At 41.6% G+C, this 24193-nt stretch overlaps 1 gene segment (V, D, J or C); it reads left to right on the forward strand.

Annotated features, from left to right (window-relative positions):
• Nucleotides 1-688: 688 nt before the first annotated feature.
• LOC139341871 (Ig lambda-2 chain C region-like) lies at nt 689-22761 on the forward strand. The segment is given in 3 exon segments: nt 689-743; nt 21191-21274; nt 22193-22761. Coding segments are annotated over 3 exon segments (459 nt in total).
• Nucleotides 22762-24193: the final 1432 nt, after the last annotated feature.

A 24193-nucleotide genomic window follows, 5' to 3' on the forward strand; every position in this document is an offset into this window, starting at 1 on the left:
TGACCGCTGCATCCTGCAGACAAAAACAAATCATTCATTTATCAGCACAAAGAAATGAGAGAAAAGGCAGCACATCATGTTTGAAATGTTGCTGAGAGAATCAACCTGTGAAACAGCAGCAGGCCAGTGTCCAGATGAGGATGGTGATGAGAGTCATGCTGCTTGTGCTTTCTGCTGTGTTGACTGACAGATGTGAGTCCTGCAGTGTTGAACTCACAGGACTATAAACCTTCTCAGTTCACTGGAGGATCAGCTGACCATGCAAAGTCTCCTCTCTATGGAAATCATCTCTCTGCTCTCAACACACTCAAGGCAACGTGGATTTGAATCTTGTGAATGTAGCTGTAAAAGCAGATTTTTATGCTTCGTAAAATAAAACTGTTAGTGTTAATACTGTTGAATGTTTGTGGCAGTCAGTAATTATTTTCTACGACTGTTTTGTTGTTGAAATTTAATTCTGCATATTTAACTTAAATCAGCACTTTCGAAACTGTCTCTGAGTTTTCAGTTTTATTTGGATTCACTGTGGTTCTGCTGGATGACTCTTGTGTTGTGTTCACTGGACCAGTTATCCTCATCATCAGTCTCTTCATCAACCCTCTGCACCTGCAGCAGGCCGCTTTCACTTCAGTCAAACTGAAGGAGATTTTTGTACGGCTCTGAATCACTGTGTGAACACTCCACTACCATGGTAGCCAAGACAGTAGTAATCTCCAGCATCTTCAGCCTGAACACCACTGATGGTCAGAGTGTAGTGAGAACCAGATCTATTGCCTCTGAATCAATTCAATTTCAATTCAATTCAATTTTATTTGTATAGCGCCAAATCACAACAGAAGTTGTCTCAGGACACTTTCCATATAGAGCTGGTACAGACCAAGCTCTTTTATCTACAAAGAAACCAACAATTCGAATCGAGACGGAGTTCCTGAGAAGCGATTTGAGGCTCTGTATATAAGAAGTTTGGGAGCCTGTCCAGGTTTCTGAAGGTACCAACTGAGATCATCATCAATGTCTGAACTCCCTGTGGCGCTGATGGTCACAGTCCCTCCGAGACTAACAGACTTGAATTTGTCAGTCTGAGTCAGAAAATTGTTGGCAGAAGACTCTGAAATGAGGAAAAAAAAACATGTTTGAAGTCATCTGAAGCAGCAGCTCAGGTTTTAAAAGAGGACAACAACAAACATGTTCAAAGCAAAAGTAAAGACGAGAGAAGCGACTGAATTTACTCTGAACATGTTGAAAATCTCTCACCCTGACTCAGAAAACCCAACATGACAATCAGAGTTATTGGCAACATCATCCTGATGCAGTTTTCAGTGTGAGTGCATGAAAACAGTTCAGACTCTCTGTGACACAAGAACTTAAAGTGTGAGGAGCAGTGATGCATCAAAGTCATGCAAATATAGTGAAGAAGGCAAACACACACCTGTTCATGTGAAACAGACACAGCAGAGGTGAGGTGGAGCCAAACTTCATCATCTTGACCATCATTCAGACTTAAAGGTCCATCTAGAAAATCTCGACTTTATTTTCTTCTTTATGTTTCGTCTCTTCATTGTCAACAATCTCCTTGTCACCTCTTTTTGTTCTCCTCATTAACATATCTATAGCATCCCCTGCTGGCAGACTGGATCAACACTAAACTCAATGTGAGCTAACTGGAGATTTGCGGTGATGATTTTAAAACTTCACTCAATCAGATTTTTGACCTCAGTAATCTCCCACTTTATATTTGGATGAACACTGTATTTACAAATCTTGATGTTAAGTATTTATGCTGTTCTGATTATTGAAAATGACCCGAATGTAATAACTGTATTTTCAAACACAGAGGAAGCAGCAGACGAGACTGTGCTGACCTCACACAGCAGTGTCTCCTCCATTGTCAATAAACACTCAAACTCAGCAGCAAACGTGACCTGTTGTCCAAACTACTCAGGCTGCTTGAGAGATCCATCATCACCACCAGCCTAAGTACATATAACCTGTAACTACTCATATAACCAGAGAGAGCAGTAATAGTCAAGGGCAAGATTTTTAATTCCACCTCAACATCTGTCTTTAAGACCACAAAAGGAATCCCTGACTCTCCTCCAGTTCTCCTCAGAGTCCTTTCTGCCTCGACTGCAATGATCATCTACCACAGATCACGATTAGCTAAGGAGCCAAAAGGCTAAACACCTGGTTTGGGGGATGGCGACTAACTTTAACTGGTCCCCATAAAGCAAACTATACCTGTATTTGTCATATACACTGAGGTGTGTAGAAGTAACTGCATTTCATTTGCACCTGTTTGGAAAAGGGTTTGATGCTGCATTAAGCACCTCAGCAACTCAGCACAACCATTATCTCTTCCAGCACTGATGTGAAACACACTGATCCATCCAGACCTGTTGTTGTGAATCATTTCATCCTTCAAGATGTGGAACAAACCAATACAATCGGGAAGTGGGGGTGTGACTTTTTGAGGTATGATCCATAAGATCATGACATATGATTAAAACTACAAGCCACACCAGCTTGGATGGCCATGATATGTCTAATCATCTCACGTTTGTATTGTAAATATGATGTAAAAGCCAGGAACCAGTTAGCTTATCTTAGCATAAAAACTGGAAGCAGGGGGAAACAGCTAGCCTGTTGATGGGCAAGTAAATCATTCCATCAACATCTGTAAGTGTCAGTAATTAAGAGATTCCCATTGGGAAGAGTTTGTGACCCTCGGACAGAGCCAGTCTAGAAGATTCCCCCCTTTGGTGATTATTTGTGCTTCACTAAGCTAACGGGTTATTGGCTGTAGCTTCACATGGAAATATTTTACAAGATTTATTTTTTTCATAATTTCAACTGGCACAACAATCTGTGGGCTGCTGGATATTATAGCAGTGACTTGGTGACATGGAATAAATATAAAAATATGTTAAAAAGATTGGAGGAGCTGTGAATGGATTGAGTGTAAATACATAATGTTGTTATGGTTTATGTATTTGCTATTTTGGTTATTTTTTATTGTTTATTTGTTATTTAACAATTACAATGATTGTCATAGGTCACATGGATGTGGCAGTGATATGTGGCAAGTTAGATGAGCACCTTTACCTGTGTGGCAGATAGACACGATGTGTGAGAGAGGGGGTGAGTGGGTCGCCATACTTTTTGTTGACCGCTGTTTTAAATGCTGTTTGAAAACTGTGAATTATTTTGAGTGTATTATCGCCATGTTATTCTGAGTTCATTGTTTTCCTATAATAAAAGTTATAAATGTATTTATGATCTCAGCTTATCCTTCTTTGGAAGACCGTCAAACAAGGCCCTAACTCAGCCTCTCAATGACTTTTACTTTTTGGTGTCCAGTAGGCAAGGCCTAGTCACTACAAAGATGAATACACCATTATATGAGTGTGAATGTGTAGTTTGTGCTTGGTGAGGTTACTGTCAGCTCTGTGTTCAGTGCTCTGTGTCAGAGTCTCTTCCTCTTCAGCAGCTGCAGTCGCTTCCTGCTGTAACAGCTCAGTGTCTCTGCAGTCTGACTGAGGGAGGTTTTTGTACAGCTACAAATCACTGTGTGAACAGAGCAGCACTGTTTATATAGTGGTAACTCTTACAGTAATAAACTGCTGCATCTTCAGTCTGAACTCCACTGATGGTCAAAGTGAAGTCAGAGCTGCTTCCACTGCCACTAAACCGAGCTGGTGTTCCCGAAATTAGTGTGCTTACAAATTTTATTAGGAGCTTTGGAGGCTGTCCAGATTTCTGTTGATACCAGAACATATACTCTCCATTACTGTTTCTGTGAACAGGTTTGCTGGTTTTACAGGTGAGAGTGACAGTGGATCCTGCAGTCGGTGTCACTACTGGAGGCTGAGTCACAGTCACCTGACCGCTGCATCCTGCAGACAAAAACAAATCATTCATTTATCAGCACAAAGAAATGAGAGAAAAGGCAGCACATCATGTTTGAAATGTTGCTGAGAGAATCAACCTGTGAAACAGCAGCAGGCCAGCGTCCAGATGAGGATGGTGATGAGAGTCATGCTGCTTGTGCTTTCTGCTGTGTTGACTGACAGATGTGAGTCCTGCAGTGTTGAACTCACAGGACTATAAACCTTCTCAGTTCACTGGAGGATCAGCTGACCATGCAAAGCCTCCTCTCTATGGAAATCATCTCTCTGCTCTCAACACACTCAAGGCAACGTGGATTTGAATCTTTTGAATGTATCTGTAAAAGCAGATTTTTTCTTTTTCTTAATATAAAAATATTTGTGTTAATACTGTTGGATGTTTGTTACTCTTAGTGGATATTTTCTCACATCAACTGTTTTCTTGAAAAGATGAAATGTTATTCTTCAAATTTAACTTAAAGCTGCATTTTAGAAACTGTCTGTGAGTTTGTTTCAGTTTTATTTAGATTCATTGTGGTTCTGCTTGATGACTCTTGTGTTGTGTTCACTGGACCAGTTATCCTCATCATCAGTCTCTTCATCGACCCTCTGCACCTGCAGCAGGCCGTTTTCACTTCAGTCAAACTGAAGAAGGTTTTTGTACGGCTCTGAATCACTGTGTGAACGCTCCATCACTATGGGCACCAAGACAGTAGTAATCTCCAGCATCTTCAGCCTGAACACCACTGATGGTCAGAGTGTAGTGAGAACCAGATTTACTGCCACTGAATCGAGACGGAGTTCCTGAGAAGCGATTTGAGGTTGTGTATATCAGAAGCTTGGGAGCCTGTCCAGGTTTCTGAAGGTACCAACTGAGATCATCATCAATGTCTGAACTCCCTGTGGCGCTGAAGGTCACAGTCCCTCCAAGACTAACAGACTTGAATTTGTCAGTCTGAGTCAGAAAATTGTTTGCAGAAGACTCTGAAATGAGGAAAGAAAAACATGTTTAAAAGCAACTGAAGCAGCAGCTCAGGTTTTAAAAGAAGACAACAACAAACATGTTCAAAGCAAAAGTAAAGATGAGAGAAGCGACTGAATTTACTCTGAACATGTTGAAAATCTCTCACCCTGACTCAGAAAACCCAACATGACAATCAGAGTTATTGGCAACATCATCCTGATGCAGTTTTCAGTGTGAGTGCATGAAAACAGTTCAGACTCTCTGTGACACAAGAACTTAAAGTGTGAGGAGCAGTGATGCATCAAAGTCATGCAAATATAGTGAAGAAGGCAAACACACACCTGTTCATGTGAAACAGACACAGCAGAGGTGAGATGGAGCCACACTTCATCATCTTGACCATCATTCATACATTAAAGGTCCATCCAGAAAATCTCGACTTTATTTTCTTCTTCATGTTTCGTCTCTTCATTGTCAACAATCTCCTTGTCACTTCTTTATGTTCTCCTCTTTAACATATCTATAGCACCCCCTGCTGGCAGACTGTATCAACACTAAACTCAATGTGAGCTGACTGGAGATTTGCAGTGATGATTTTAAAACTTCACTCAATCAGTTTTTTGACCTCAGTAATATACCACTTTATATTTGGATGTTTGGAACACTGTATTTGGAAATCTTGATGTTAAGTATTTATGCTGTTCTGATTATTGAAAATGACCCGAATGTAATAACTGTATTTTCAAACACAGCAGGAAGCAGCAGACAAGACTGTGCTGACCTCACACAGCAGTGTCTCCTCCATTGTCAATAAACGCTCAAACTCCAAACTTCCAAACTGCTCAGGTTGCTTGAAAGATCCATCATCACCACCAGCCTAAGTACATATAACCTGTAACCACTCATATAACCAGAGAGAGCAGTAATAGTCAAGGGCAAGATTTTTAATTCTACCTCAACATCTGTCTTCAAGACCACAAAAGGAATCCCTGACTGTCCTCCAGTTCTCCTCAGAGTCCTTTCTGCCTCGACTGCAAAGATCATCTACCACAGGTCACGATTAGCTAAGGAGGCAAAAGGCTAAACAACCGGTTTGAGGGATGGCGTCAAACTTTAACTGGTCCCCACAAAGCAAACTATACCTGTATTTGTCATATACACTGAGGTGTGTAGAAGTAACTGCATTTCATTTGCGTGACTTTTTGAGGTATGATCCATAAGATCATGACATATGATCAAAACTACAAGCCACACCAGCTTGGATGGCCATGATATGTCTAATCATCTCATGTTTGTATAGTAAAAATGATGTTAAAGCCAGGAACCAGTTAGCTTATCTTAGCATAAAAACTGGAAGCAAAAAACAGCTAGCCTGTTGATGGGCAAGTAAATCATTCCACCATCATCTACAAGTGTCAGTAATTAAGAGATTCCCATTGGGAAGAGTTTGTGACCCTTGGACAGAGCCAGTCTAGAAGTTTCCCTCTTCAGTGATAAACTAATCTAACGGGTTATTGGCTGCAGCTTCACATGGAAATTTTTTCAGTTATCCATAACTTCAACTGGCACAACAATCTGTGGGCTGGTGGATATTATAGCAGTGACTTGGTGACATGGAATAAAAATAAAAATATGTGAAAACTACTGTAGGAGCCATGAATGGATTGAGAGTAAATCGATAATGTTGTTATGGTTTCTGAATTTGCTATTTTGGTTATTTTTAATTGTTTATTTGTGATTTAATAATTACGATGATTGTGATAAAAGTTATGAATGTATTAATGATCTCAGCATATCTTTCTTTGGAAGCACATCACACAACTGTCAAGCAAGGCCCAACCTCAGCCTCTTAGCGACTTTTACTTTTCAGTTTCCATTAGGTTAGACCAAGTCGCTACAAAGATTAAATACACCAGGATATGAGTGTGAATGTGTAGTTTGTGCTTGGTGAGGTTACTGTCAGCTCTGTGTTCAGTGCTCTGTGTCAGAGTCTCTCCCTCTTCAGCAGCTGCAGTCGCTTCCTGCTGTAACAGCTCAGTGTCTCTGCAGTCTGACTGAGGGAGGTTTTTGTACAGCCACAAATCACTGTGTGAACACCCAAGCACTGTTTATGTAATGTTCACTCTGACAGTAATAAACTGCTGCATCTTCAGTCTGAACTCCACTGATGGTCAAAGTGAAGTCGGAGCTGCTTCCACTGCCACTAAACCGAGCTGGTGTTCCCGAAATTCGTGTGCTTACATATTTTATGAGGAGCTTTGGAGGCTGTCCAGATTTCTGTTGATACCAGTGCATACCCTCCTCTCCACCACTGTATGTATAAACAGGTTTGCTGGTTTTACAGGTGAGAGTGACAGTGGATCCTGCAGTCGGTGTCACTACTGGAGGCTGAGTCACAGTCACCTGACCGCTGCATCCTGCAGACAAAAACAAATCATTCATTTATCAGCACAAAGAAATGAGAGAAAAGGCAGCACATCATGTTTGAAATGTTGCTGAGAGAATCAACCTGTGAAACAGCAGCAGGCCAGCGTCCAGATGAGGATGGTGATGAGAGTCATGCTGCTTGTGCTTTCTGCTGTGTTGACTGACAGATGTGAGTCCTGCAGTGTTGAACTCACAGGACTATAAACCTTCTCAGTTCACTGGAGGATCAGCTGACCATGCAAAGCCTCCTCTCTATGGAAATCATCTCTCTGCTCTCAACACACTCAAGGCAACGTGGATTTGAATCTTTTGAATGTATCTGTAAAAGCAGATTTTTTCTTTTTCTTAATATAAAAATATTTGTGTTAATACTGTTGGATGTTTGTTACTCTTAGTGGATATTTTCTCACATCAACTGTTTTCTTGAAAAGATGAAATGTTATTCTTCAAATTTAACTTAAAGCTGCATTTTAGAAACTGTCTGTGAGTTTGTTTCAGTTTTATTTAGATTCATTGTGGTTCTGCTTGATGACTCTTGTGTTGTGTTCACTGGACCAGTTATCCTCATCATCAGTCTCTTCATCGACCCTCTGCACCTGCAGCAGGCCGTTTTCACTTCAGTCAAACTGAAGAAGGTTTTTGTACGGCTCTGAATCACTGTGTGAACGCTCCATCACTATGGGCACCAAGACAGTAGTAATCTCCAGCATCTTCAGCCTGAACACCACTGATGGTCAGAGTGTAGTGAGAACCAGATTTACTGCCACTGAATCGAGACGGAGTTCCTGAGAAGCGATTTGAGGTTGTGTATATCAGAAGCTTGGGAGCCTGTCCAGGTTTCTGAAGGTACCAACTGAGATCATCATCAATGTCTGAACTCCCTGTGGCGCTGAAGGTCACAGTCCCTCCAAGACTAACAGACTTGAATTTGTCAGTCTGAGTCAGAAAATTGTTTGCAGAAGACTCTGAAATGAGGAAAGAAAAACATGTTTAAAAGCAACTGAAGCAGCAGCTCAGGTTTTAAAAGAAGACAACAACAAACATGTTCAAAGCAAAAGTAAAGATGAGAGAAGCGACTGAATTTACTCTGAACATGTTGAAAATCTCTCACCCTGACTCAGAAAACCCAACATGACAATCAGAGTTATTGGCAACATCATCCTGATGCAGTTTTCAGTGTGAGTGCATGAAAACAGTTCAGACTCTCTGTGACACAAGAACTTAAAGTGTGAGGAGCAGTGATGCATCAAAGTCATGCAAATATAGTGAAGAAGGCAAACACACACCTGTTCATGTGAAACAGACACAGCAGAGGTGAGATGGAGCCACACTTCATCATCTTGACCATCATTCATACATTAAAGGTCCATCCAGAAAATCTCGACTTTATTTTCTTCTTCATGTTTCGTCTCTTCATTGTCAACAATCTCCTTGTCACTTCTTTATGTTCTCCTCTTTAACATATCTATAGCACCCCCTGCTGGCAGACTGTATCAACACTAAACTCAATGTGAGCTGACTGGAGATTTGCAGTGATGATTTTAAAACTTCACTCAATCAGTTTTTTGACCTCAGTAATATACCACTTTATATTTGGATGTTTGGAACACTGTATTTGGAAATCTTGATGTTAAGTATTTATGCTGTTCTGATTATTGAAAATGACCCGAATGTAATAACTGTATTTTCAAACACAGCAGGAAGCAGCAGACAAGACTGTGCTGACCTCACACAGCAGTGTCTCCTCCATTGTCAATAAACGCTCAAACTCCAAACTTCCAAACTGCTCAGGTTGCTTGAAAGATCCATCATCACCACCAGCCTAAGTACATATAACCTGTAACCACTCATATAACCAGAGAGAGCAGTAATAGTCAAGGGCAAGATTTTTAATTCTACCTCAACATCTGTCTTCAAGACCACAAAAGGAATCCCTGACTGTCCTCCAGTTCTCCTCAGAGTCCTTTCTGCCTCGACTGCAAAGATCATCTACCACAGGTCACGATTAGCTAAGGAGGCAAAAGGCTAAACAACCGGTTTGAGGGATGGCGTCAAACTTTAACTGGTCCCCACAAAGCAAACTATACCTGTATTTGTCATATACACTGAGGTGTGTAGAAGTAACTGCATTTCATTTGCGTGACTTTTTGAGGTATGATCCATAAGATCATGACATATGATCAAAACTACAAGCCACACCAGCTTGGATGGCCATGATATGTCTAATCATCTCATGTTTGTATAGTAAAAATGATGTTAAAGCCAGGAACCAGTTAGCTTATCTTAGCATAAAAACTGGAAGCAAAAAACAGCTAGCCTGTTGATGGGCAAGTAAATCATTCCACCATCATCTACAAGTGTCAGTAATTAAGAGATTCCCATTGGGAAGAGTTTGTGACCCTTGGACAGAGCCAGTCTAGAAGTTTCCCTCTTCAGTGATAAACTAATCTAACGGGTTATTGGCTGCAGCTTCACATGGAAATTTTTTCAGTTATCCATAACTTCAACTGGCACAACAATCTGTGGGCTGGTGGATATTATAGCAGTGACTTGGTGACATGGAATAAAAATAAAAATATGTGAAAACTACTGTAGGAGCCATGAATGGATTGAGAGTAAATCGATAATGTTGTTATGGTTTCTGAATTTGCTATTTTGGTTATTTTTAATTGTTTATTTGTGATTTAATAATTACGATGATTGTGATAAAAGTTATGAATGTATTAATGATCTCAGCATATCTTTCTTTGGAAGCACATCACACAACTGTCAAGCAAGGCCCAACCTCAGCCTCTTAGCGACTTTTACTTTTCAGTTTCCATTAGGTTAGACCAAGTCGCTACAAAGATTAAATACACCAGGATATGAGTGTGAATGTGTAGTTTGTGCTTGGTGAGGTTACTGTCAGCTCTGTGTTCAGTGCTCTGTGTCAGAGTCTCTCCCTCTTCAGCAGCTGCAGTCGCTTCCTGCTGTAACAGCTCAGTGTCTCTGCAGTCTGACTGAGGGAGGTTTTTGTACAGCCACAAATCACTGTGTGAACACCCAAGCACTGTTTATGTAATGTTCACTCTGACAGTAATAAACTGCTGCATCTTCAGTCTGAACTCCACTGATGGTCAAAGTGAAGTCGGAGCTGCTTCCACTGCCACTAAACCGAGCTGGTGTTCCCGAAATTCGTGTGCTTACATATTTTATGAGGAGCTTTGGAGGCTGTCCAGATTTCTGTTGATACCAGTGCATACCCTCCTCTCCACCACTGTATGTATAAACAGGTTTGCTGGTTTTACAGGTGAGAGTGACAGTGGATCCTGCAGTCGGTGTCACTACTGGAGGCTGAGTCACAGTCACCTGACCGCTGCATCCTGCAGACAAAAACAAATCATTCATTTATCAGCACAAAGAAATGAGAGAAAAGGCAGCACATCATGTTTGAAATGTTGCTGAGAGAATCAACCTGTGAAACAGCAGCAGGCCAGCGTCCAGATGAGGATGGTGATGAGAGTCATGCTGCTTGTGCTTTCTGCTGTGTTGACTGACAGATGTGAGTCCTGCAGTGTTGAACTCACAGGACTATAAACCTTCTCAGTTCACTGGAGGATCAGCTGACCATGCAAAGCCTCCTCTCTATGGAAATCATCTCTCTGCTCTCAACACACTCAAGGCAACGTGGATTTGAATCTTTTGAATGTATCTGTAAAAGCAGATTTTTTCTTTTTCTTAATATAAAAATATTTGTGTTAATACTGTTGGATGTTTGTTACTCTTAGTGGATATTTTCTCACATCAACTGTTTTCTTGAAAAGATGAAATGTTATTCTTCAAATTTAACTTAAAGCTGCATTTTAGAAACTGTCTGTGAGTTTGTTTCAGTTTTATTTAGATTCATTGTGGTTCTGCTTGATGACTCTTGTGTTGTGTTCACTGGACCAGTTATCCTCATCATCAGTCTCTTCATCGACCCTCTGCACCTGCAGCAGGCCGTTTTCACTTCAGTCAAACTGAAGAAGGTTTTTGTACGGCTCTGAATCACTGTGTGAACGCTCCATCACTATGGGCACCAAGACAGTAGTAATCTCCAGCATCTTCAGCCTGAACACCACTGATGGTCAGAGTGTAGTGAGAACCAGATTTACTGCCACTGAATCGAGACGGAGTTCCTGAGAAGCGATTTGAGGTTGTGTATATCAGAAGCTTGGGAGCCTGTCCAGGTTTCTGAAGGTACCAACTGAGATCATCATCAATGTCTGAACTCCCTGTGGCGCTGAAGGTCACAGTCCCTCCAAGACTAACAGACTTGAATTTGTCAGTCTGAGTCAGAAAATTGTTTGCAGAAGACTCTGAAATGAGGAAAGAAAAACATGTTTAAAAGCAACTGAAGCAGCAGCTCAGGTTTTAAAAGAAGACAACAACAAACATGTTCAAAGCAAAAGTAAAGATGAGAGAAGCGACTGAATTTACTCTGAACATGTTGAAAATCTCTCACCCTGACTCAGAAAACCCAACATGACAATCAGAGTTATTGGCAACATCATCCTGATGCAGTTTTCAGTGTGAGTGCATGAAAACAGTTCAGACTCTCTGTGACACAAGAACTTAAAGTGTGAGGAGCAGTGATGCATCAAAGTCATGCAAATATAGTGAAGAAGGCAAACACACACCTGTTCATGTGAAACAGACACAGCAGAGGTGAGATGGAGCCACACTTCATCATCTTGACCATCATTCATACATTAAAGGTCCATCCAGAAAATCTCGACTTTATTTTCTTCTTCATGTTTCGTCTCTTCATTGTCAACAATCTCCTTGTCACTTCTTTATGTTCTCCTCTTTAACATATCTATAGCACCCCCTGCTGGCAGACTGTATCAACACTAAACTCAATGTGAGCTGACTGGAGATTTGCAGTGATGATTTTAAAACTTCACTCAATCAGTTTTTTGACCTCAGTAATATACCACTTTATATTTGGATGTTTGGAACACTGTATTTGGAAATCTTGATGTTAAGTATTTATGCTGTTCTGATTATTGAAAATGACCCGAATGTAATAACTGTATTTTCAAACACAGCAGGAAGCAGCAGACAAGACTGTGCTGACCTCACACAGCAGTGTCTCCTCCATTGTCAATAAACGCTCAAACTCCAAACTTCCAAACTGCTCAGGTTGCTTGAAAGATCCATCATCACCACCAGCCTAAGTACATATAACCTGTAACCACTCATATAACCAGAGAGAGCAGTAATAGTCAAGGGCAAGATTTTTAATTCTACCTCAACATCTGTCTTCAAGACCACAAAAGGAATCCCTGACTGTCCTCCAGTTCTCCTCAGAGTCCTTTCTGCCTCGACTGCAAAGATCATCTACCACAGGTCACGATTAGCTAAGGAGGCAAAAGGCTAAACAACCGGTTTGAGGGATGGCGTCAAACTTTAACTGGTCCCCACAAAGCAAACTATACCTGTATTTGTCATATACACTGAGGTGTGTAGAAGTAACTGCATTTCATTTGCGTGACTTTTTGAGGTATGATCCATAAGATCATGACATATGATCAAAACTACAAGCCACACCAGCTTGGATGGCCATGATATGTCTAATCATCTCATGTTTGTATAGTAAAAATGATGTTAAAGCCAGGAACCAGTTAGCTTATCTTAGCATAAAAACTGGAAGCAAAAAACAGCTAGCCTGTTGATGGGCAAGTAAATCATTCCACCATCATCTACAAGTGTCAGTAATTAAGAGATTCCCATTGGGAAGAGTTTGTGACCCTTGGACAGAGCCAGTCTAGAAGTTTCCCTCTTCAGTGATAAACTAATCTAACGGGTTATTGGCTGCAGCTTCACATGGAAATTTTTTCAGTTATCCATAACTTCAACTGGCACAACAATCTGTGGGCTGGTGGATATTATAGCAGTGACTTGGTGACATGGAATAAAAATAAAAATATGTGAAAACTACTGTAGGAGCCATGAATGGATTGAGAGTAAATCGATAATGTTGTTATGGTTTCTGAATTTGCTATTTTGGTTATTTTTAATTGTTTATTTGTGATTTAATAATTACGATGATTGTGATAAAAGTTATGAATGTATTAATGATCTCAGCATATCTTTCTTTGGAAGCACATCACACAACTGTCAAGCAAGGCCCAACCTCAGCCTCTTAGCGACTTTTACTTTTCAGTTTCCATTAGGTTAGACCAAGTCGCTACAAAGATTAAATACACCAGGATATGAGTGTGAATGTGTAGTTTGTGCTTGGTGAGGTTACTGTCAGCTCTGTGTTCAGTGCTCTGTGTCAGAGTCTCTCCCTCTTCAGCAGCTGCAGTCGCTTCCTGCTGTAACAGCTCAGTGTCTCTGCAGTCTGACTGAGGGAGGTTTTTGTACAGCCACAAATCACTGTGTGAACACCCAAGCACTGTTTATGTAATGTTCACTCTGACAGTAATAAACTGCTGCATCTTCAGTCTGAACTCCACTGATGGTCAAAGTGAAGTCGGAGCTGCTTCCACTGCCACTAAACCGAGCTGGTGTTCCCGAAATTCGTGTGCTTACATATTTTATGAGGAGCTTTGGAGGCTGTCCAGATTTCTGTTGATACCAGTGCATACCCTCCTCTCCACCACTGTATGTATAAACAGGTTTGCTGGTTTTACAGGTGAGAGTGACAGTGGATCCTGCAGTCGGTGTCACTACTGGAGGCTGAGTCACAGTCACCTGACCGCTGCATCCTGCAGACAAAAACAAATCATTCATTTATCAGCACAAAGAAATGAGAGAAAAGGCAGCACATCATGTTTGAAATGTTGCTGAGAGAATCAACCTGTGAAACAGCAGCAGGCCAGCGTCCAGATGAGGATGGTGATGAGAGTCATGCTGCTTGTGCTTTCTGCTGTGTTGACTGACAGATGTGAGTCCTGCAGTGTTGAACTCACAGGACTATAAACCTTCTCAGTTCACTGGAGGATCAGCTGACCATGCAAAGCCTCCTCTCTATGGAAATCATCTCTCTGCTCTCAACACACTCAAGGCAACGTGGGACACAAAATCAGGAGAAATACTGTTTGGATTGACACCATCTATGATCTTAATGGAACACAAGGAAATATTTATATTACAAGTGCAGTTAAGGATTTAAGGAGAAGTTTGTGTCCACTGTGGTTGGTATGATGTGTCTGTTTGTCTGCCTTTCATTTACTGACAGGGTTCACTGCAGATAAATAATGTCATTCATTTCTGCTTTTTATGAGTTTGTAAATGCTCAGAATTAAAAAGCATCATGTTCATTTAACCAAGTATCAACTGATAGAAAACTGTGAAAAAAAATGACTTTATTACAAGAAGACTGTCATCGTTTGTCTGTCAGGTGCAGAAAACTTAAGAAAAATTCTCTTCTCAGTTCACTGGAGGATCAGCTGACCATGCAAAGCCTCCTCTCTATGGAAATCATCTCTCTGCTCTCAACCCACTCAAGGTAACGTGGATTTAAAATGTTTGAATGTAGCTGTAAAAGCAGATTGTTTATCCTTCTTAATATAAAACTATTTGTGTTAATACTGTTGGATGTTTGTTACTCTTAGTGGATATTTTCTCACATCAACTGTTTTCTTGAAAAGATGAAATGTTATTCTTCAAATTTAACTTAAAGCTGCATTTTAGAAACTGAGCGTTTCAGTTTTATTTAGATTCATTGTGGTTCTGCTTGATGACTCTTGTGTTGTGTTCACTGGACCAGTTATCCTCATCATCAGTCTCTTCATCAACCCTCTGCACCTGCAGCAGGCCGTTTTCACCTCAGTCAAACTGAAGGAGGTTTTTGTACGACTCTGAATCACTGTGTGAACGCTCCACCACCATGGTAGCCAAGACTGTAGTAATCTCCAGCATCTTCAGCCTGAACACCACTGATGGTCAGAGTGTAGTGAGAACCAGATCTACTGCCACTGAATCGAGACGGAGTTCCTGAGAAGCGACTTGAGGCTGAGTATATAAGAAGTTTGGGAGCCTGTCCAGGTTTCTGCAGGTACCAACTGAGATCACCACCAATATCTGAACTCCCTGTGGCGCTGATGGTCACAGTCCCGCCAAGACTAACAGACTTGGATTTGTCAGTCTGAGTCAGAAACTTGTTGGCAGAAGACTCTGAAATGGGGAAAGAAAAACATGTTTAAAGGCATCTGAAACAGCAGCTCAGGTTTTAAAAGAAGACAACAACAAACATGTTCAAAGTAAAAGTAAAGACGAGAGAAGCGACTGAATTTACTCTGAACATGTAGAAAATCTCTCACCCTGACTCAGAAAACCCAACATGACAATCAGAGTTATTGGCAACATCATCCTGATGCAGTTTTCAGTGTGAGTGCATGAAAACAGTTCAGACTCTCTGTGACACAAGAACTTAAAGTGTGAGGAGCAGTGATGCATCAAAGTCATGCAAATATAGTGAAGAAGGCAAACACACACCTGTTCATGTGAAACAGACACAGCAGAGGTGAGGTGGAGCCACACTTCATTGTGCTGACGATCATTTGGCCTTTCACTCAGACGAGGTCGCTCCCAGAGTTTGGAATTCAGGACTTTTTAAGTTGTTTCTCTTCCACATTCCTGTTTTACGTTTGTCTTGTCCCGCATGACTTTGGTTTCATTCACAGACAAATGGCGTCCCCTGCTGGCGAACTGCATTGCTTCATCATCTTGACGATCAATTAGACATTAAAGGTCTTGTCTCTTGTCTGTATGTCCCTTGTCAGTCAAGTCTGTGTCTGTGTTGCTGCGGGGCGTGGCCGGCAGGTTGAGACCAGTCTCCTGAACACACCTGCACACACTCATCAATCAAGACCCACCTGCTCACTCAGTATATAAGCACCAGGGTTCCAATCAGTACTCGTTGCATCATCTGTCTTGCATCGTAGTAACAACCAGACCTGAACATTGTGTTCAGTACTCTTGTCAGTCTTTTGTCTTGCCTGCATCTGCCTTCCTGACTGTTTTTTTCCTGTTTGTGCTCAGGTGCCTGGCCTTCACCTGTTACCACCCTTGGACCTGTCAGCACTCAAGCTCAGTACAACAGACTCTGCCTTGTCTGAATTCATTCTTTGCTTATTTTCATGAAACAAACTGTTTACCTCCTCCTGCCTCATCTGTCTGGTCCTGGTACCTCAGGTCATAGACTTAGACTCACTATATACATGTATATTAAAAGAAAGAGCAGAATATTGTGACATATACAGTGTGTAAAAATAAACAGCAGGAATACACACTGAGATTACTGTGAAGTGTATTCATGAAGAATGACCTGAGGTGTGAACAGAAGTTTAAAAATGCTCATTTTGAGCTCAGCAGTCTGATGATCTGGGGGACAAAGGCTGTTGCAGAATCTGTTGGTCCTGCACTGAATACTGCAGAACCTCTTTCCAGAGGCCAGCAGGGAGACCAGACCATGGTGGGGGTGTGGGGAGTCACTGATGAGGTTTCTGGCACGGGACATGCAGCGTTTAGGTGCGATGTCCTGAATGGAGGGGAGAGAAGTCCCAATGATTGTTGTCCCTGATATTTCTTCTATGTTACATTCATTAAAGTGGAATGTGCTGATATCGGACCCCAGACCATGCTGAAGAATCAGGTCATTTTTCAGTACAGCTTTGGCATGTAGACTTACCAGTCAATGAAGTGTTTAGTGGAACAAGAGTATTTCTATCGTTAGAATATTTTAGGGGTCTGTGCATGTACAATATAGTGTTTGGATACATTTGTGATTATCATAGATATTTTGTTTGTAAAATGATGGAATATAATGAGCTTCAGAGGTATGTTATGCTGATTTTTTTTTTATTATTTATTTATTTATTTTTACCTCAGGACAGAGCCAGACTAGTTCTTTACCTCGGCATTTTTAAGCACCAAGAAGCCTGAATGCTAAGCTAAGCTAATGCCAAGCTAAGATAATCTAAGCTAACAGGCCACTGGCTGTAGGTTCTTATTTAACGGACTGTGGTGATATGCAGTTTCCCCTCCTTTTCCCTTTCGTGTCTTGTGTTTGTCCTCTCCCTCTGTCTCCAGTCTGTCTGGTGTGTGTGTGTGTGTGTGTGTGTGTGTGTGTGTGTGTGTGTGTGTGTGTGTGTGTGTGTGTGTCCCTGCAGGGTGTGGCTGACAGGTTGGGCTCGGCCTCCTCCTCCCCTGAACGAGCTGCACTCAATCATTGAATCAAGACTCACCTGCGGCCACAGTGAATAAGCACCAGCTCTCCACTTCCTGAATTGTCTGTTAATCCACGTGGTAATGACTGAGACTCCTGAAGAAACGCCAAAGTATATTTCTGCTTTCTTCAATTCAATTCAATTCGAATTGATTTAATTCAATTCAATTCAATTTGTATAGCACCAAATCACAACAAAAGTTGTCTCAGGACACTTTCCATATAGAGCTGGTACAGACTGAGCTCTTTTACAGAGGCCCAACAATTCCCTAATGAGCAAGCACTTGGTGACAGCAGCAAGGAAAAACTTCCTTTTAACAGGCAGAAACCTCAGGCAGAACCAGACTCTGGGTGGGCGGCCATCTGCCTCGACTGGTTGGGTGAGAGAGAGAGAGAGAGAGAGAGAGAGAGAGAGAGAGAGAGTGAGACAGACAGACAGACAGACAGACAGACAGACAGACAGACAGACAGACAGACAGACAGACAGACAGAAATGCAGTCAGAGAGAGTGAGACAGACAGCGAGAGACAGACAGACATGCAGTCACAGTAACAGTGACAGTGGATGTAATAGCAGTTGCAGTGGGTGTCAGGCAGGGCCATGGCAGGAGACGTAGCTGTAATCCACAATCCAGATTCAGCCACTGTTCATGGGAACCTGCGAGATGACAAAGCACAAAGCACTTTCTTCCCTTGCCTGCTTGCCTGCCTTCCTGAGTCTTGATTTTCTTATGTGCTCAGTTGCGTTGCCCTCACCTGTCTCCGTAATGGAAATGCAAGTGATACTGATGTCCAGTCAAGGCCAAAATTATTCATCCCCCTGGCAAATTCTGACTTAAAGTTACTTTTATTCAACCAGCAAGTTTTTTCTTGATTGGAAATGACACAGGCGTCTCCCAGAAGATAATAAGACGATGTACAGGAGGCATCGTCGTTGTGGAAAAAAATATTTCTCAGCTTTTATTTACATAAAAAGTGGCATGTCCAAAATTATTCATACCCTTCTCAATAATCAATAGAAAAGCCTTTATTGGCTGTTACAGCAATCAAACGCTTCCTATATTTGCTGACCAGCTTTTTGCATGTCCCCACTGGTATTTTTGCCCATTCGCCTTTAGCAATGAGCTCCATCTCTTTCAGGTTGGAGTCTCCTTGCCATCACCCTGATCTTTAGCTCCCTGCACAGATTCTCACTTGGATTCAAGTCAGGACTCTGGCTGGGCCACTGCAAAGTGTTAATGTTCATGTTTTTGTCTGTCACCACTGTTGCTGTGTGTGTTTTGGGTCCTTGTCGTGCTGAAATGTCCACAGGTGCCCAAGGCCAAGCTTCTCTGTAGACTGCCTGATGCTGTTGTTGTTGAGAATCTGGATGTATTGCTCTTTTTTCATGGTGCCGTTCACTTTGATTAGGTTCCCTGGACCATCAACTGAAAAACACCCTCAAAGCTTTAGGTTCCCACCACCATGTTTGACAATGGGGATGGTGCTCTTGGGGTTGAAGGCTTCTCCTTTTTTACGCCAAATGAAGAATACATCACTGTGGCCAAACAATTCAATTTTGTTTCATCTGACCATAAACCAGAAGACCAGAAGTCTTCTTCATTGTCCAGATGAGCATTTGCAAAGGCCAAGTGGCCTTTTGTGTGCCATATCTGGAGAAGTGGCGTCCTCCTTGGTCTGCATCCGTGGAACCCAGCAGTGTGCAGTGTCCGTTGGACTGTCTGCCTTGAGACATTGCCACCGGCAGAGCCCATATTCACCAGGATGGCCCTGGTGATGATTCTTTTTCACCTCTCTCACTATCCTCCTGGCCAGCACAGGTGTCACTATGGGCTTCCGACCACGTCCTCTGAGATTTTCCACAGTGTGGAACGTCTTGTAATTTTTTTAATAATACTTTGCACTGTAGCCACTGGAACCTGAAAACATTTAGATATGGCCTTATAGCCCTTTCCTGTCTTGTGAGCATCCACAATGCACAGCCGCGGGTCTTCAGTGAGCTCCTTTGTCTTAGCCATGACTGTCCACAAACCAACTGCAGAGAGCTGTTGTTTTTCACTTTTTGAGTTGATTAAAAGCTGAAAGATTAACAGCTGTTCCCAATGAATCAGGGTTAGGATGCTTAAGAACAGCTTGGACTATTTGGAATGGTATAGAACTTTGGATTTTCCCATAGACTGTGACAGTTTGCAAAGGGTATGGATAATTTTGGACATGCCAGTTTTAGTTCAAAAGTAAATAAAAGCTGAGAATTTTTTTTTTTTTTCCACAATGATGCCTCTTGTACATCGTCTTGCTGGTTGAATAAAAGTAACTTTAGTTCAAATTTTGCCAGGGATATGAATAGTTTTGGGCATTATTGTATATAGAAGAATGAACATAATGGATTGTTGGTTTTAACAAAGATTGCATCACAGTTTTTGAAATTGGAAAAATGTTTGAATGTGAACATGTAGTTTGTGCTTGGTGAGGTTACTGTCAGCTCTGTGTTCAGTGCTCTGTGTCAGAGTCTCTTCCTCTTCAGCAGCTGCAGTCGCTTCCTGCTGTAACAGCTCAGTGTCTCTGCAGTCTGACTGAGGGAGGTTTTTGTACAGCCACAAATCACTGTGTGAACACATAAGCACTGTTAATTTGATGGAGACTCTGACAATAATAAACTGCTGCATCTTCAGTCTGAACTCCACTGATGGTCAAAGTGAAGTCAGGGCTCCGTCCACCACCACCAAACCGAGCTTTTGTTCCTGAATGTCGTGTGCTTACAGATCTAATTAGGAGCTTTGGAGGCTGTCCAGATTTCTGTTGATACCAGTGAAGACATGGACTCCCAGCACAATATAAAGTAACATGTTGGCTAATCTTGCAGGTGAGAGTGACAGTGGATCCTGCAGTCGGTGTCACTACTGGAGGCTGAGTCACAGTCACCTGACCGCTGCATCCTGCAGACAAAAACACATCATTCATTTATCAGCACAAAGAAATGAGAGAAAAGGCAGCACATCATGTTTGAAATGTTGCTGAGAGAATCAACCTGTGAAACAGCAGCAGGCCAGCGTCCAGATGAGGATGGTGATGAGAGTCATGGTGCTTGTGCTTTCTGCTGTGTTGACTGACAGATGTGAGTCCTGCAGTGTTGAACTCACAGGACTATAAACCTTCTCAGTTCACTGGAGGATCAGCTGACCATGCAAAGCCTCCTCTCTATGGAAATCATCTCTCTGCTCTCAACACACTCAAGGCAACGTGGGACACAAAATCAGGAGAAATACTGTTTGGATTGACACCATCTATGATCTTAATGGAACACAAGGAAATATTTATATTACAAGTGCAGTTGAGGATTTAAGGACAAGTTTGTGTCCACTGTGGTTGGTATGATGTGTCTGTTTGTCTGCCTTTCATTTACTGACAGGATTCACTGCAGATAAATAATGTCATTCACTTCTGCTTATTGTGAGTTTGTAAATGATCAGAATTAAAAAGCATCATGTTCATTTAACCAAGAATCAACTGATAGAAAACTGTGAAAAAAATGACTTTATTACAAGAAGACTGTCATCGTTTGTCTGTCAGGTGCAGAAAACTAAAGAAAAATGAAAGAAATAACTTTCATTTATACAATAATTTCAATCCAGATCACTTAAAATACTTTGCAGATTCAGAAAAATATGATTTTATTTTTGTCAGAGACTTTGTTCAGTGTGTAGATGCTTGTTGACAGTGCAGGAGGTTTTTGTACGGCCACTTCATCAGTTTGTATCACTGTGGTGGACTTTTGGTGGAGGAACCAAACTCATCATTGACTGTAAGTATCACAGATTTATCATTTTTACAACATGAAAGATCAAACTTATTGTGTGAAATGAGCTAATTACAAAAGAAATTATTGAAGGAGTTTCAAATGTGTGTATTTATTGTTATTTATCAAACTTGGCTGAAATCGCAATTTGGCTTTCATTGTGCAAACATTAATTTTATTATTGTGTTTCTGATAATATTAAGGTTAAATAAATGCCAAATAAGTAAAATTTTCTCATATATTATTTTCAATTTAGTTTTTATTAGACAAAATGTGTTTGTGGAATTGGTCTGAGGAAAAGTTTAATGCTAAAAAATAACATCAGATTTCTTATTTTTACATTCAAACAGTTATTAAAATAAAATGAAATGAAATCCATTTATAAAACAAATAAGTGAGTTTATCTGTAGATGTAGTCCAGCTGTAGTTTGTGTTCACAGTTCGTTAGTTTAAAGTGGTGAAAAGGAAGTGAAACAGACAGATGACAAAGTCTTTAACTGGATTCAGATATTACATTTTGAAAAACAAGAAAATCATTGAAGGCATGAATTATTTACTGTCAGACATTATAAATTAGACATGAAGATGTAATTTCATGATCATTATTCTAAATATTTCTTTATATTTACACTCATGTTGCATATGATTGTCTAATTCTGAGTGATTTGTGACGAGTGCCTCAGTCGAAGATTCATCAGTTTAAATGTGAAAATGAGATCAAGTTTGAGCATTTAGTTTTATTTGTTAGCGCCTCATTTGGTCCCATCTGTCACCTCCTCTCCTCTGTCTGATCACAGTATGGTGCACACAGCTCATCCACAGTCGTGTTAACCTCTGTCATGTATGCTCAGTGTGTGGTGTTGAGCTGTGTGTCCTACAGTGGGAGTTAATCTGCTCCTCGTGTGTCTCTGCTCTCCCCTCCAGCTGGCTCCACGGTCAGGCCCTCGGTCTCTCTGCTTCCCCCCTCCTCTGAGCAGCTCTCCGGGGGCTCGGCCACGCTGGCCTGCCTGCTGAGCGGCTACTCTCCTCAGGGAGCCGTGGTGAGCTGGGAGGTGGACGGTACGCAGGTGACAGAGGGGGTCCTGAGCAGCTCCGAGGAGGAGAAGAGCGGACGCTACAGCAGCAGCAGCACCCTGAGCCTGAGCAAGGAGCGCTGGATGGAAGGAGAGCTGTACTCCTGCAAGGTCCTCCATAAGGGCCACAGCCAGACCCAGTCCCTCCACAGGAGCCAGTGTGAGGCCTAGAGGGGCCCAGGACAGGAGCTCCGTGTGTGTGTGGGTGGGGGAGCAGGAGGAACACACCTGCTGCTCTCATCAATATGACTTTTAATGTTTGCAGAGGAAACTAAAGCTTTGTGTGACAGAGAACAACACTGCTGTTAAGTGTTGGACAACAACGACTTAGAGAGAAATGTGTGTAGCTCAGCAGCTGGATGTGAGTGTGCTTCATAACTGTCATGTTGATGGTTGATGTTTGTGCTAATAAAGCTTGAAGTGATGAAAAACTTGATGAAGTGTTTGGTCTTTTATTTCATGAAGAGCAGCAAGAAATGAAATGCTTTTATAACTTCAGCTGATTCGCTCTTGGACCTGTCCCCCCTGGCCTGACCGTCTGCTCAAATGATTGGATCTCTCACATTTGTCTGTGTTACTCTGTTGGAAAGATCATTAAACTGATTCAACTCTTCATCATCTCCCACCTCTTTCTCTGAGTCACAGTGTTTGGGTCTGTTTCTTGATAAAAACCTCACAACTTCAGTGATTGTACAGGTTCAACAAACAAAATGCAACATGTGCGTCTCTGAGCTTTAGTGGTGATGTTCAGCTGGTTTTTGTACCTTTGGATGGAGCCAGGCTCGATGGTTACCAAGACTCCAGTCATCACACAAAGCTAAGCTAAGCGGCCACTGGCTGTAGTCTCATGTTTGATGGTCAGAGATGAGAGTGGCATCAGTCAGCAAAAATATGAACAACCTCTGACAAAGATAAATGTGTTTGTTCAAAGGAATAAATGACATGTTCAGAGTTTTGTGGATTACGGTGTCAGTGGAAAGTGATGGAAAAGCAAATGATACTAATGTGTGGAAAATAAACATGAGATGTTGGTGATCATAACAAATGTTAGTTTCACAGTTGTTGACATGTAATAAAAATAAAACTATGTAAAAATATAAAACACACAAATATATGAGTGTGAATGTGTAGTACTGAAATGACCAAAGACTCAAATCTCATTTCTTCCCTTGCCTGCTTGCTTGCCTTCCTGACTCTTGATTTTCCTGTTTTTCACGTGCTCAGGTGCGTTACGCTCACCTGTCTCCATAATGGAAATGCAAGAGATACTGATGATCACAGTTACTGAAATGGGAAAAATGTATGATATAAATGTGTAGTTTGTGCTTGGTGAGGTTACTGTCAGCTCTGTGTTCAGTGCTCTGTGTCAGAGTCTCTTCCTCTTCAGCAGCTGCAGTCGCTTCCCGCTGTAACAACTCAGTGTCTCTGCAGTCTGACTGACGGAGGTTTTTGTACAGCCACAAATCACTGTGTGAACACTCCACTGTGGTAACTCTGACAGTAATAAACTGCTGCATCTTCAGTCTGAACTCCACTGATGGTCAAAGTGAAGTCGGAGCTGCTTCCACTGCCACTAAACCGAGCTGGTGTTCCTGAAAGTCGTGTGCTTGCAAATTGTATTAGGAGCTTTGGAGGCTGTCCAGATTTCTGTTGATACCAGTGCATATAGTCTCCAGCACTGTCTCTATAAACAGGTGTGCTGGTTTTACAGGTGAGAGCGACAGTGGATCCTGCAGTCGGTGTCACTACTGGAGTCTGAGTCACAGTCACCTGACCGCTGCATCCTGCAGACAAAAACAAATCATTCATTTATCAGCACAAAGAAATGAGAGAAAAGGCAGCACATCATGTT

The sequence above is a fragment of the Chaetodon trifascialis genome, chromosome 14 (assembly GCF_039877785.1).
Source record: "Chaetodon trifascialis isolate fChaTrf1 chromosome 14, fChaTrf1.hap1, whole genome shotgun sequence".
NCBI classification, from domain to species: domain Eukaryota; kingdom Metazoa; phylum Chordata; class Actinopteri; order Chaetodontiformes; family Chaetodontidae; genus Chaetodon; species Chaetodon trifascialis.